This window comes from Arachis duranensis, chromosome 1 (genome assembly GCF_000817695.3).
Source record: "Arachis duranensis cultivar V14167 chromosome 1, aradu.V14167.gnm2.J7QH, whole genome shotgun sequence".
NCBI classification, from domain to species: Eukaryota; Viridiplantae; Streptophyta; class Magnoliopsida; order Fabales; family Fabaceae; genus Arachis; species Arachis duranensis.
In genome coordinates, this window is record NC_029772.3 from 22,933,407 (window position 1) to 22,948,316 (window position 14,910).

Sequence of the window (14,910 nt, forward strand, 5' to 3'; positions counted from 1 at the left end):
CCGGGCGCATATCTCTTAGATTCCCCAACAGAATCTTCGTGGTATAAGCTAGATAGATGGCGGCATTCATGAGGATCCGGAAAGCCTAAACCTTGTCTATGGTATTCCGAGTAGGATTCTGGGATTGAATGACTGTGACGAGCTTCAAACTCCTGAAGGCTGGGCGTGTTGACAAGCGCAAAAGAATCAAGGGATTCTATTCCAACCTGATTGAGAACCGACAGATGATTAGCCGTGCTGTGACAGAGCATAGGAACGTTTTCACTGAGAGGATGGGATGTAGCCATTAACAACGGTGATGCCCTACATACAGCTTGCCATGGAAAAGAGTAAGAAGGATTGGATGAATGTAATAAGAAAATAGAGATACGAGAGGAGCACAGCATCTTCACACACTTATCTGAAATTCCCACTATTGATTTACATAAGTATTTCTATCCCTTTTATTTTCTATTTATTATTAATTTTCGAACTCATCATAAACCAATTTAATCTGCCTAACTGAGATTTACAAGGTGACCATAGCTTGCTTCATACCAACAATCTCTGTGGGATCGACCCTTACTCACGTAAGGTATTACTTGGATGACCCAGTATACTTGCTGGTTAAGTTGAACGGAGTTATGATCACACCAGGGATTATTAAGATCCCAATTTATCACACTATGATCTCTTTGGGGTATTTTTGATTTCATACAAATACAAAGAGACTAACTTTGAGGATCACAATTTCGTCCACCACTCACTTGATACTATAAGGACGACTCAGTAAGGAGGGCGATGCGTAATGCTCACTAGAGACCGAAATGAAGGTTCTCCATGAAGACGGCAATGCATAACGCTCATGGAGGGATGTTGGCTGAGATAGGGACAGCGATACGAAATGCTTATCTCAGGACTAGTGTCGGAAATCGGGCAACAAACTGACACATAAGCTCATGGCCTGTATAGGACTAGACATACATCATACTTGTTTGCACATATCTTTATGCTGTGAAATTATGTGAATATTTTTGTATGTTTTCTGGCTAATTGACTTTTGAGTGAATTATTTATCATGCTTTGTTGAAGTTTGTCTGTGTTCTATGGTGTGTTGCTGTTGACTAAGGAATAAAGTAAAATGAATATAACTATACACCCCGACCCTACTAAGAACTTTCCAATTCTTACCCCATATTTCCACCCCTTTTAGTTACAGGTGCAAAGATTTAATGCAAAGCTACATGAGCATAAAAGATCATGTTCATGAGTTGAGTAGTTAGAATTTATTTTTCCTTCGTTGTTTATTGTTTTTAGTTTTTAGAGAGGTAGGATTTGTTTTTGAGAATCTTGAAATAAGTCTATGTACTTAATGCTATGTGAATATATATACTTTTATGGTTAAGTGATTTAAAATAAAGTCTCCTTTCGATTTCTTAATTAAAGTATCAGTTCGTATTCGCGAAGGCTCAATATTAAATAAAAATAGTATTGAATAAAAAGGTTTAGAGGTAAGTAACGCTTGAACTTTTAGTGCAATCACGAGGTATTAAAAGTTAGGGTGTTACATTGATTGTTAACAAAAAAAAAACTTGTGGATTTAGGAAAGTAATCAATGGGTGAGATGTTAAAGGTTTCAAAACTGTTTTACTCTTAGAAAAAATAATTCTTGTGTTTTTCTACTTTGACACATTTAAAAATATTTTCACAGTAAATCATTTATAACTAAATTTTAATTCCTAGGCAATTTTATTTTTTTAATTTAATTAATCGCCAATTCCTTGGTCAACTAACTAAGAGAAAAGGTTAAGCATGATTTTGATTTAAAACCACATAATATTAAAAAATTATTCCTAACTGAATTAAATGTCACGTATTCAAAAATTGGTTCTAGACAATTGAAGATTACGAGATGAGTTTCAAACTAATTCTAATTTTAAAATTTTTAAAATAATAATAGAATCCAAAACAGAATTAGAATATTTTCCAATACTTCTAACTATTAAAGATGAAGAACGAGACTCAATCTTGAAAAGTAAAAAAAACATTAATCAAAATAAAGAAAACACTTACATTACTAATCCATAAAATCAAACAGAATTCCTAACCTTTAATAGAGGAGCTTTAGTGACTCAGAAAATAAACTAAAAATGATGAAATGTTGGATGATGATGGTCGGGATCTAGGATCCTCCATGATCTCTGTGAACCATGCATTCACTTATTTACATGTTAAGTTTTATTCTAGAATTCAAATTTAAAAACTAAATCTAATCTTATCATTAAAAGATAAGATATCTAAAAAGTAAAAACAAGAATTCAAAGTTAAACTAAAATGAAATCAAATCTTATCTTTTTAAAAGAAGTTAAAGTTAACGAATCATTTAAATCTTGAATCTTTGGTTGAATTTAGAGCTTCTTAGGAGTGGACATTGGACTTAGCACTGGGCTTGGGTGATTGGCACCTAACTTGAATGCACTTTTCGGCCACTGAAAGTGAAAAATTACTTGGAGCCGGACTCTGGATTGGAAGTTGGGCATCCAATGTTTTGGACTTAGATGGTGTTGGGTGCCAGCCTGCCAAGTTGGGCACCAGCCCTTGTTTTGTGGTCAAAGGCGCCGGACTTTGATGTTGGGCACTGAGCTTGATGGATTTGTGTGTTGGATGCCCGATTTTTTTGGGATCAACTGGAGACTTTTTTGTTGTTTCTCTTTTCCTTATTTCTTTTAAAAATAATCCTAAATACACAATAATTCTAAAAAACTCCAAACATATGATTAGATACGAAAACTTCATAAAAAACATAAGAACTTTGATTTATATCTAAAAAAATTACTAAAAAAAGATATCTAAAAATTACTAAAGATGTCAAGGCATCAGATATGGATGAACTTTTGACAGAAAATGCTTTTATGAAATTTCCCATGTATAGATTGTATAATGAGTTAGATGGATCAATAGCAACAGCAAAGAAATTTCAAGAGTCCAGCGAAGTTCTACAGGAAGAGAAGTCTGTTAGAAGTTTATTGTAATTTAAACTTCTGTTGTGGCCTAATTGTAATTATCTATAAACTATTAATGATTTAATCTCATCCGTTAATTCTAATGTTTGATGGACGCATTAGATTTAAAGATAATAACACATAAAAAGCGGTCCTCTCTCTGCCTTAATATACACGACGTCTTTACAGTTTCCACTCACTGAAAAATATTGAAAAAAACTGCCATCTTGATGAACGTCTGAAAGAAAGGATAGAGAGAGAATCCAGTGTTGAAGTTCAACTCTACTGTGACCAAAACTCTGCAAAATCAGTCTTAAAGTTTAACTCTACCGTAATCAGGACTTGTTATGGCAACCAATCCGGGTATGAAAATCACAACTTTTAAGATCCTAATTAATGCTTCCGCCAAAATAAGTTTACATGTGGTATCAGAGCATGTATTTTGAAAGTTTGTGATTTTCTCTGATCTAATTATGATATCCATGGTGTTTCATGTTTCTGATTAATTATTCATAATTGAATTTTAATTAAGTGGGTTTCAAATTTTATGCCATCAAAACTGCATATTTGTGGTTATATATGTTTTATATGTTTTCTTCTGAATATTTTAATTTGATCATAAATTATACTCATGTATGAATTTAATCTTGAGTTTATGTTTAGTATTGATGACAATTATGAAATTATTTTGAGTACGTAATGTACTCTAATTTTATGAAAAGTCTATAAATATTTTATTTATAGTATTAAATTTATTTAGATTATTTATTGCTTGTGTACACCAAAGTGACCAAGTTATAACGTAAAATGCCAGTATATTTAATAATGTGTTAATTAATTTTAGAATTAGATTTACCCAAAGGAAATCTCTTCTATTATTAATAGACTTGAACGAGAAAAAAAAAATATTATTCTTGGGTCAGATATATGTATTGTCTAAAGATGGTATATGTATTTGGCAAAAAATTTTAATCTTCAAGTATGATAAATATGGCATTCATTTGTATGTTAATGTTAGTATATTATAAAATTTTACCCAAAGGTGAACTGTAATATGCTTGTTATGTTCTGTAATCTGAGTAGATGATAAAATTAAACTTAATATGAGCATTGTATGATTAAATGACAGGTATTTCAATTCATTCGCAAGCTTCATCTGTTACCATGTTTAATGGTTTAAACTTCTCTGAATGGAGTGAACAAGTGAAGTTCTATTTAGGTCTTTTGGATCTTGACTTGTCACTTTTAGAAGAGAAACCCATTGTCACTGATGACAATGATGAAGATGAAAAGTATGCACTTAAGACATGGGAACGTTCTAACAGATTAAGCCTTATGTTTATGCGAATGACTACTGCAAGCAATATTAAGACTACCCTTCCACAAACAAAAAGTGCTAAAGAATATCTTGCGTTTGTGGAAGACCGCTTCCGTTTTGCTGATAAGTCACTCGCTAGTACATTAATGTCACAACTCACGGCCATGAAGTTTGATGGGTCTAGGAGCATGCAAGAGCATACTATTGAGATGACTAATATTGCTGCAAAATTAAAGTCACTGGGTATGACAGTTGATGACTCCTTTATGATGCAATTCATTCTGAACTCATTACCTTCTGAGTATGGAGCTTTTCAAATTAATTATAATGTCATGAAGGAAAAATGGGACGTTAATGAATTGATTGGAAAGCTCATACAGGAAGAAAATAGACTTAAGAATTGTGGTGGTCATTCTGTCAACTTGGTTCAAGGAGCTGACAAATCAGAAAAGAAATTAAAGACAAAGCCCAAGAATTTTAAGAAGAAAGGACATGCCAATACAAAACAATGTCATTTCTGTAAGAAGGAAGGACATTTTCAAAAGAATTATCCTAAACGTAAGGCATGGTTCGAAAAGAAAGGTATATTTGAAACATATGTATGTACTTATGAATCAAATTTAATTGATATTCCTCATAATTCTTGGTGGCTTGATTCTGGTGCTACAACTCATGTATCTAATGTAATGCAGGGATTCCTTACGATCCAAACCACAAGCCAAAGTAAGATGTTCCTCTACATGAGAAACCGTGTGAAAGCGCCAATTGAAGGAATAGGAACTTATCGTTTGGTGTTGGATACAAGCTTTCATTTAGATTTACCTAAGACTCTTTATGTACCTTCCATGTCTAGGAATTTAATTTCTGTTTCAAAGTTGGACAATTGTGGTTTTTCTTTTAATGGTGGACATGGTTGTTTTAATTTATTTAAAAATTCTAATATTGTTGGTTATGGTGTTTTAATTGATGGCTTGTATAGATTAAAACTTCTTGATCAATTTTCTGAATCCTTGCTTATTGAGTACCAGAATGATGTAGTTAGGCCAAACACGCCTAAAGAAAGTTCTGCATTCTTGTGGCATAAACGCTTGGGTCACATATCCAAAGAAAGAATAGAAAGATTAGTAAAGAATGAGATTTTACAAAATCTAAATTTTACTGATCTTGGTTTATGTGTGGATTGTATTAAGGAAAAATAAACCAAACAAAATAAGAAAGGTGCCACAAGAAGTAGTCAGCTTCTTGAAATTATACACACTGATGTATGCGAACCTTTTGATACTCCATCTATTGGTGGAGAAAAATATTTCATCACTTTTATTGATGACTTTTCACGTTATGGATATGTCTATTTGCTTAAAGAAAAATCTTAGGCAGTTGATGCTATTGAGATTTATATTAAAGAAGTTGAAAGGCAATTAGACAAAAAGGTGAAAGTTGTTAGGTCAGATATAGGTGGTGAATATTATGAAAAACATAATGAAACAGGACAATGTCCTGGTCCATTTGCAAAACTTCTAGAAAGATATGGCATATGTGCACAATATACAATGCCATACACACCACAACAAAATGGTGTGGCAGAAAGGCGTAATTGAACGTTAATGGATATGGTTAGATGTATGATGAGCAATTCTTCTTTACCCAAATTCTTGTGGATGTATGCATTAAAGACTGCCATGTATTTGCTAAATAGAATTCCTAGTAAAGCTATTCCAAAGACTCCTTTTGAGTTATGGACTAATAGGAAACCCAGTTTACGGCATTTACATGTTTGGGATGCCCAGCAGAAGCAAGAATATTTAATCCACACGAAAATAAATTAGATTCTCGAACAGTGAGTGGTTATTTTATTGGCTATCCAGAGAAGTCTAAAGGGTATATTTTTTATTGTCCAAACCATAGTCCAAGAATTGTAGAAACTGGTAATGCAAAATTCTTTGAAAATGGTGAAGTTAGTGGGAGTGAAAATCATCAAAATGTAGAAATAAAGGAAATTAAAGTTAATGTTTCTATACATGTTAGTGTTCCTTTATCCACACCTACTCAAAGAGTTGTTCTAACTATTGTTGAACACATTAATAGTGATGAACAAGATTTGAATGATAATGCTCCCAATGAAGAAACTAACTCACAAATATCAGAAAGAAATGAGTCTCAAGAAATACCATTGAGAAGATCTCAAAGAGAAAGAAAATCAGCTATTCCAAGCTATTATGAGACTTATTTACAAGAAGAAGATATTGGAATATCTAAAGATCCAGTTTCATTTACACAAGCCATAAATAGTGATGATTCAGAAAAATGGATTGATGCCATTAAAGAAGAGTTAAAATCCATGGAAGATAACAAAGTTTGGGATATTGTTGCATTGCCAGAAGGTGCTAAATGTATTGGTTGTAAATGGGTCTTCAAAGTTAAGCGAGATTCCAAAGGCAATGTTGAACGATATAAAACTAGACTTGTTGCTAAGGGATTTACTCAAAAGAATGGTGTTGATTATAAAGAAACATTTTCACCTGTTTCTAAGAAAGATTCATTGCGTATCATTATGGCACTTGTGACTCATTATGACTTAGAGTTACATCAAATAGATGTAAAAACTACCTTTCTAAATGGTAATCTTGATGAAGAAGTTTATATGGATCAACCTGAAGGTTTTCCAACTGAAGAAAAAGGTCGTATGGTGTGTAAACTTAAGAAATCAATATATGGACTAAAACAAGCCTCACGACAATGGTATATTAAGTTTAATAATACCATTCTTTCTTTCGGTTTTGAAGAAAATGTTGTTGATGTATGCATATACCGAAAGGTCAGTGGGAGTAAGTTTATCTTTCTGGTCTTACATGTTGATGATATTTTGCTTGCAACAAATAACTTGGGAATGTTGCGTGAGACTAAAGAATATCTTTCTAGAAACTTTGAAATGAAAGATATGGGAGAGGCATCCTATGTGATAGGAATTGAAATTTTTCGTGATAAATCACAAGGATTGTTAGGATTATCTCAAAAGGCCTATATAAATAAAGTTCTAGAGAGGTTCAACATGGAAAAGTGTTCCGTAGGAATTGCACCAATTCAAAAAGGGGATAAATTTAGTCTTATGCAATGCCCAAAAAATGACATAGAACGGAAGCGAATGGAAGGAATTCTATATAGTTCTGTAGTGGGAAGTCTTATGTATGTGCAAACTTGCACAAGACCAGACATTAGCTTTGCAGTAGGAATGCTTGAAAGGTATCAAAGTAATCCTGGAATGGATCATTGGAAAGCTGCAAAGAAGGTTTTAAGATATCTTCAAGGTACAAAGAATTATATGCTCATGTACAAAAGGTCTAGCCAATTAGAAGTAATTGGTTACTCAGATTCAGATTTTGGTGGATGTGCTGACACAAGAAAGTCTACATTTGGCTACTTATTCTTATTTGGAGAAGCTGCCATATCATAGAAAAGTTCCAAACAAAGTGTTGTAGCAACATCTACTATGGAGGCAGAATTTGTAGCATGTTTTGAAGCTACAAATCAAGCTTTATGGCTGTGAAATTTCATTTCAGGACTTGGCATTGTTGACTTAATTGCTAGGCCATTGAAAATTTATTGTGATAATTCTGCAGCAGTATTTTTCTCAAAAAATGATAGATATTCTAAAGGTGCCAAGAATATGGAAATAAAGTACTTTGGCGTTAAGGAGGAAGTTCGAAAACAAAGAGTGTCCATAGAACATGTTAGAACAGAACTTATAATTGCTGATCCATTGACTAAAGGATTGCAACCAAAGACATTTAAGGAACATGTACATAGAATGGGTCTTGGTTCTTCTGAATGATGCTAACACTCTAAGCTCACTATGTTTATTTATGTGTTTTCTGAACATTGATAGTTTGTTGTTTCTAATTAAAGTAATATTATTTTATGAGTTATAAAATTAATGATCTAGAAACTTTATGGGACCGATATAAAATTATGTTATTTATGTAGCTTATGTAGTAAGATGCTAGTGGTTGTAGTATATGGAAAGAAATGTGTTTCATATTAAATGCATGACTGCCATAACTCACACAAAATATTTTACCATATTAAAGCAATTATGTAATGTGTGAGAATATGATTACACTTAGGCCAAGTGGGAGAATGTTGGAAGTTTATTGTAGTTTAAACTTCTGTTGTAGCCTAATTGTAATTATCTATAAACTATTAATGATTTAATCTCATCCATTAATTCTAATGTTTGATGGACGCATTAGATTTAAAGATAATAACACATAAAAAGCGGTCATCTCTCTGCCTCAATATACACGACGTCTTTACAGTTTCCACTCACTGAAAAATATTGAAAAAACTGCCATCTTGATGAACGTATGAAAGAAAGGAAAGAGAGAGAAACCAGTGTTAAAGCTCAACTCTACTGTGACCAAAATTCTGCAAAATCAGTTTTAAAGTTTAACTCTACCGTAATCAGGACTTGTTATGACAACCAATCGGGTATGAAAATCACAACTTTTAAGATCCTAATTAATGCTCCCGCTAAAATAAGTTTACAAAGTCCATTCTAGTTGCTAAGAAATTAACTTTGCTTTTACAGTTGCAAATTATCCAGGAAAGTATGAAGAAGAAACTGGAGATGAATACCTTGTTGGAGAAGTCTCTTTTAGACGTATAGATTGAACTTGAAGGTACAAAGGCTAAATCAAGTCACTTGGAAGGATTGTGCAAGTTGCTAACTAATGAAAAGAACAATCTTCTAACTGAAAGAAGGGTTCTAGTATCTCAGTTGGAGAGTGTTGAAGCAGGACTAGGTAACCTGGAAAAGAGGTTCACAAATTTGGAAGAGAAGTATTCTGATGTGGAGAAGGACAAAGAAAATGTTGACAGTCAAATAGAAGAACTCCGTGCTTCAATTTTGGTGCAAAACGAAACACACACTATTTAGAAACAATCAAGTGATGCTTGCCTGGCAAAATTGGAGAATCTTGTTCATGTACTACAAGAAGAACAGCAATCAGGGAAGATAGAATTTGAAAAAGAACTTGACAAAGCTGTTAATGCTCAGATCGAGATGTTCATCTTGCCAAGTTCTATAGAAGATTTGGAGCAGAACAACTTGACCTTATTAATTGAATGTGAAAAGCATGTTGAGGCATCTAAATTTTCTGATAAAGTTATCTCAGAGTTGGAGAGTGAAAATCTCATGCAACTGATGGAGGTAGAGTTCTTGTTACATGAAATTAGAAAGTTCAAAATGTGTATTCATCAAGTTTGTCGGGCTCTTCATATTGATCTAGATTTTGAGCATGATAAAGGTAACAAGCAAGGGAAATACTAATATTGCATATTTTGGGCAGCATTGAGGGCTTGAAAAGTTCTATTGTGAGAACTGAGAAGCCAAGAGGAGAAGCAGCAGTTGCTTGTTGAGAATTCTGTCCTCAATCTTTACTTTGTCAACATCAGTCTGAGGGAGAAAAATTGGAGTCAGACAAAAAGACACTGAATCAAGAGCTTGAGAACATGAGAGAACAGAATACTATGCTGTAGAAAGACAAGGTTAAACTTGAGGAGATGAACAAGCAACTAAGTTCTGAAGTAGCTAATGGAGAATAAAAAGAGAATACATTGAAGACAAAATTGGCAGTTCTGCATGTGGAGTTGGTAGATTCACATAGAGCAAATCAAGTTCTTCGGGAAGAAAATAGTAAGTTGCTTGAAGAGAAAAGGTCATTGCTTAAGAGTGTTTTGGACCTAAAAGATGCAATTTCACGAGATACTAGCTCTAAGCAACCTGAATTTGGTCTATGAGAGGTTTGTCTCTGAGAAAGTCACCGAAAAGGAAAAACTTTCTGAATGCCTCAGCAATGTTAGCAGTATTAATTGTGATCTTCAGATTTCATCCATTTGTGAAGCACTGTTGAAAACTGAAAAGTAAGCTCAATGGGATGGCTGGAGTTTGCAAGAGACTTGGTGACGAAACTGCTTTGCTAGAGAATAAAGTTGGAGGACTCCAGAGACAGTTATCTGCATATATGCCATCTATAAGCTCTTTAAAAAGATGATTTTGCATCTCTGGACCAATAAAGCTTATGCTGTAGGCAATAAAGAAGAACAAATTGACCTTTTGACTAGCTATTACTTACTTCTATAAGTTACTTCCTTTTTGTCATGTCAAAAGAGTTTGTATATAAAATTATGCTTTCCACTAATCCAGTTCTATCATTAACTTTTTGTCCAGGATGTAGATATAGTAGTTGAGACTTGTCTCCAAGAAGATGCCAATGAAATTTTAAGGTCCAATACATGCGACTGAATATGCAAAGATGGAAGTTGCTTCATACCAAGGAAATGGATACAGAAGAGTGGTGATGGATGATACATATAAGCGCAAGGGCAATCGTGACCTCAGCACATGGAGAACAAAGACATTCCACTTGATCACAACTTAGATGATCTAGACTCCAAGTACTGCAAGATGGAGCTTTGCAGTTCGAGGTTCAGAACATACAATATCTTCTGCTGAAAATGGCTTGCTGAGGGACTTCATTCACACTGGGAAGAAAAATAGCAGAGGCGCAGAAAAGTGTGTCTGTGTGGTAGGCCTTCAAGTAATGAGGACTAATAAAACTAGCATATTCATTCTAAACTTAGCTACTCAAATGAGAGCTTCATCATAAGAAATGAGAGATTATCATGTGATCATAAAAACTTCTTTCATGTCTCTATGTTTTTAGCTTTCAAAAGAATAGTATTGAGCGTTATGTATATAGCTAAAGGATTGCCCTGTAATGTAACACACTAGTTTCATTCTTTTCCTAAGGTGTGCTGAGATTTTTCTTTTTGGCCATTTTTGTTTTGTGTTTCAGTGACTTATGCTATATTTTATGATATCTCATATATAGATTTTAAATATTAAAAGTAATTTCATCGATCACAAGTCAAACATTGCTTTCACTTTCTTCATTGCTTGGTGGCTACTCCAAGTATACCCTTCTTCCTTGTAACTTCATTTATGGATAGGATTTCGTTCCATTAACATCACTTAATAAATACTTAAATAGGCCAACACTGCTTCCAAAGTCCATAGTCCAAACAAAAAGAGTAGCTAGTTATGATGGAGAGAGACAGAGAAGAGAGTGTTGATTTGGCACAAATCTCTCTTCGACCCCTTCAGCTCTCTGATGTTGATGATCTCATGGTGTGGACCACTGATGAAAAAGTACCCAAGTTTTGCACTTGGGAACCTTACAGCAGCAAAGACCAGGGCATTGACTTCATTCAAAATAAAGCATGCGAGTTTCTATGGAGCAGAGCAATATGCCTTAATGACAGTGCTATTGGTTTTATCTCCATGACCTCGTCTTTTGTTACTGATAAATCAAGGGGGAAATCAGTGGAACTTGGATATGTTCTAGGTTCCAAATACTGGTCCAAAGGGATTATGACTTATGTTGTAAAACAAGTGAAGAAGGTTGCATTCAGAGAGTTTCCACACTTAGAGAGGCTTGAAGCTCTAGTTGATGCAGAAAATGTGGGGTCTCAGAGGGTGCTGGAAAAGGCTGGTTTTCATAGGGAGGGAGTCCTAAGGAAATACTTGTTCTTTAAGGGAAAAAGCAGAGACATGGTCATTTTCAGTGTTTTATCAACCGATCTTAATCACCAAGATTGATCTATGTGATTTTGAATTTTTGATATTCACCTAAAATCATGTTGCTCAGTTCTTCTCATCTTATGGTGGACCTCGTACTTGGGAATAAATAAAGTAGTTACTCACATTCTAAATAATTAGTTATTGATAGTATATGTATTTATGTAATAGACAAATTAAGTGGCCATTTATAGTTTTCTTCCAGCTGATCTTCACTCAGAATTTGCTTCTCTCAAGCTTTAACTGCCTCTGCATGTTAATCTAGAAAACAGAGAGTTTGAGTGTTGAAGACTTGAAGCTGTATCATACTGAAATCAGTATAGCGTTCGATGATTTCTATGTTCAATATTTATTTTCCTCTTTTTGTATTGGGTTAAATTAATGCCATTGACTAGGCAATCTCTATGTTTCCATCTATCTAGAGTTATTTATTAATTATTCTAACCAGAAGGAGACCAGCATGATGTGCGGAGAGGAGAAGTAAATTAATTATACTATATAATGTACTTTAATAAGTATTATATTATTTAAAAATTGATTATATAATATATAAATTAATGTTACATTTGAATTATTTATATTAGAACTATTTTATAGAATATTTATTTGTTGCTTTCATTAATATAAATTAAAATATAGTTTATTAGTTTAAAAATTTAAATTTATTTATTTTTAAAAAAGACATAGATCTTTTATTTTAGAATTGTATAAAATTACATCTTTATTTATTACTTTTATTTGCTTTAGTTGTCATATTTTATCTTTTTATATAGTGTTCTCTGTCTTGCAAATAATTAAAAAAAATTAAAAAAATAATAAGAATGAAAAACACAAAAAATATAATATATTAATTTTATAATTATGATATATTTAAATATACTTAATAAGGAGATGTGTCAAATTTAAACTTTGATTTAAAAAAATAAATAAGAATAAAAAATAACAAAAATATAATATAAAATTATGAATTAATTTTATAATTACAGTATATTTAAATGTATTTAGTAAAAAAATGTGTTAAATTTAAACTTACTTGAAAGAGTAAGATAAATATATGATTAACATGTATAAATTGTAGAATTTTAATATTTGTAACTAAAATTTTTATAATAATTATTATTATGACACTTTTAATATATATTTATTGTATTTAATTAGTACTTTATGTTTTAATAAATTATAAATAAGAGTTTTTTTTTAATTTTTTAAAATTTTTTACTAAAAGATGATTGATTGATTTTTAAATTTTGTCAAATCATCAAAGCTATTGATGTGACATTATTAAAAGAAAAACACATAATTTAAATATATTTGTATAAAAAATTGGTATCAACTTTTATATAATAAAAATAAATGATAATGTTTAAAATGTCTTTCTAAAAAAAATTTTGTCTTAATCTCTAAACTACGTAAATAAAATAAAAACTAATTTAAATGACCATTGCATATAGTATTTTCACCGTGTATTTTCGATTAATACTTTTATTCAAAGTACTGTAACATTACTATCATATGTATATAGTGCTAAACGGAAGTGAGAAAAAACGAAGAAACATGGAAGCACCACATGCTGCTGACATGCACTAACATTGACATTGACATAGTCACTTGAGCCCATTGACGGATGTATGTGTGTGATTATTGTGGGGCAAGCGCTCCACTACAATTTGAAATTTTGTTGAGTAGTATATGATAATAATATTTATTTTTTTATTAAATTATTAAATTTGACTCTATAATAATTTTTTATTCAATTTTTGATACTTCATAGTCAATTTAAGAATTTCATATTAGATGTTATTAGAATGATCAATTCTCAATTTAAATTAAATTTGTGTTTTTTCTTAGAAATCGACTCAAAAGAATATTATTTATCTTTTTTTTATATTAGTTTTAATTTTTTTTTGTAACAACTGCATTAATTAAAAGAACTTTTACTATGAATCTCAATAATAATTGGTTTCTAATTGTATGAGAAATAAATTTCTAAATAAGTATTTACTTGTATATATATAAGAATAATAGTACACATCCAAGTCTTTTTATGAATTAAGTCTAACCAAGTTAAATAACAAGACTTAAAATAATGCTAGTCATAACTGATTTTTGTTATCTTAGACTAACTTAGTTGGATTTGATTAACAAAAAAATATGAATGTGTTGCATCATTCTATATAAAAAGAGAGATATTTCGATTATTATTGTTAAAAAAAAAATTACTTAATTTTTTTAAATATAAAACCTAAATAATAAAATTCTAAATTACATGTTATTATTTAAATTACTATTTTAGTGTTGTACTTTATAAATTAGATATTTTAAAAACTAATCATATTATATATACATAGAAAATAACCACATGTATATATATTGAAATAAAAAATACTATATATATTTATATACAAATATGTAATAATTAATGAATAATTTGATAATCGATTTTTATGTATACGTAATATTTTTATTATAAAAATTTTTATATTATATTTTATATATATTTTGCTCTCACTATTAAAATTTTCTGGATCCGTCGCTGCTTGAGCCTTAACGCTAACATGAAAATATAATGTTATATGTAATACCCTAACTACCAAAGCTCACGCTTCCGGCTGCGCAACTCTGATAGCTCGGACATTACGACGACACTTATACTATTTAATACTAAAATATGAGCCTGTTTAAAAAAACTTTAAACCGCAACACCATTCCCAAAAATACTTTCGCCATACAACGTACGTCCATACATACCATACAACTTACAGAAACTCATAAAGAGTACATCCATATATACATACATACATATATATAAATAATATTACAAACGTTATCCAGTACAATTCCTATCCCTCTCACAGAATATATCAAGATAAAGGCGAGGGTACAAAAATAATAATCTAAAGCAATACAGAGCATCTCAATAACAAATAATTAAACTCTTCATAACTTCTGCGCCCAAATCCTGAAAGGGGAAAAAT

At 31.6% G+C, this 14,910-nt stretch overlaps 1 protein-coding gene and 1 long non-coding RNA gene across 2 annotated transcripts in view; one reads left to right on the plus strand and one right to left on the minus strand.

The window, feature by feature from the left end:
* The first annotated feature begins 11,356 nt into the window (after positions 1-11,356).
* Positions 11,357-12,506, plus strand: LOC107482120 (uncharacterized). The gene has a single exon (XM_021139096.2). It carries the CDS (start codon positions 11,399-11,401, stop codon positions 11,954-11,956), a length of 558 nt encoding a protein of 185 aa, XP_020994755.1. The 5' UTR covers positions 11,357-11,398; the 3' UTR covers positions 11,957-12,506.
* Positions 12,507-14,612: 2,106 nt separating this feature from the next.
* The window catches only part of LOC107482507 (uncharacterized), a 3,664-nt gene continuing 3,366 nt past the window's right edge, over positions 14,613-14,910 (minus strand). The window contains exon 4 of the long non-coding RNA XR_001590719.3: positions 14,613-14,894. This is a non-coding gene — a long non-coding RNA (uncharacterized LOC107482507). The remainder of the gene's footprint in view (positions 14,895-14,910) is intronic.

Coding starts and splice junctions, on each gene's coding strand:
- LOC107482120 (XM_021139096.2), top strand. CDS start 11,399: ATGATGGAGAGAGACAGAGAAGAGAGTGTTGATTTGGCACAAATCTCT.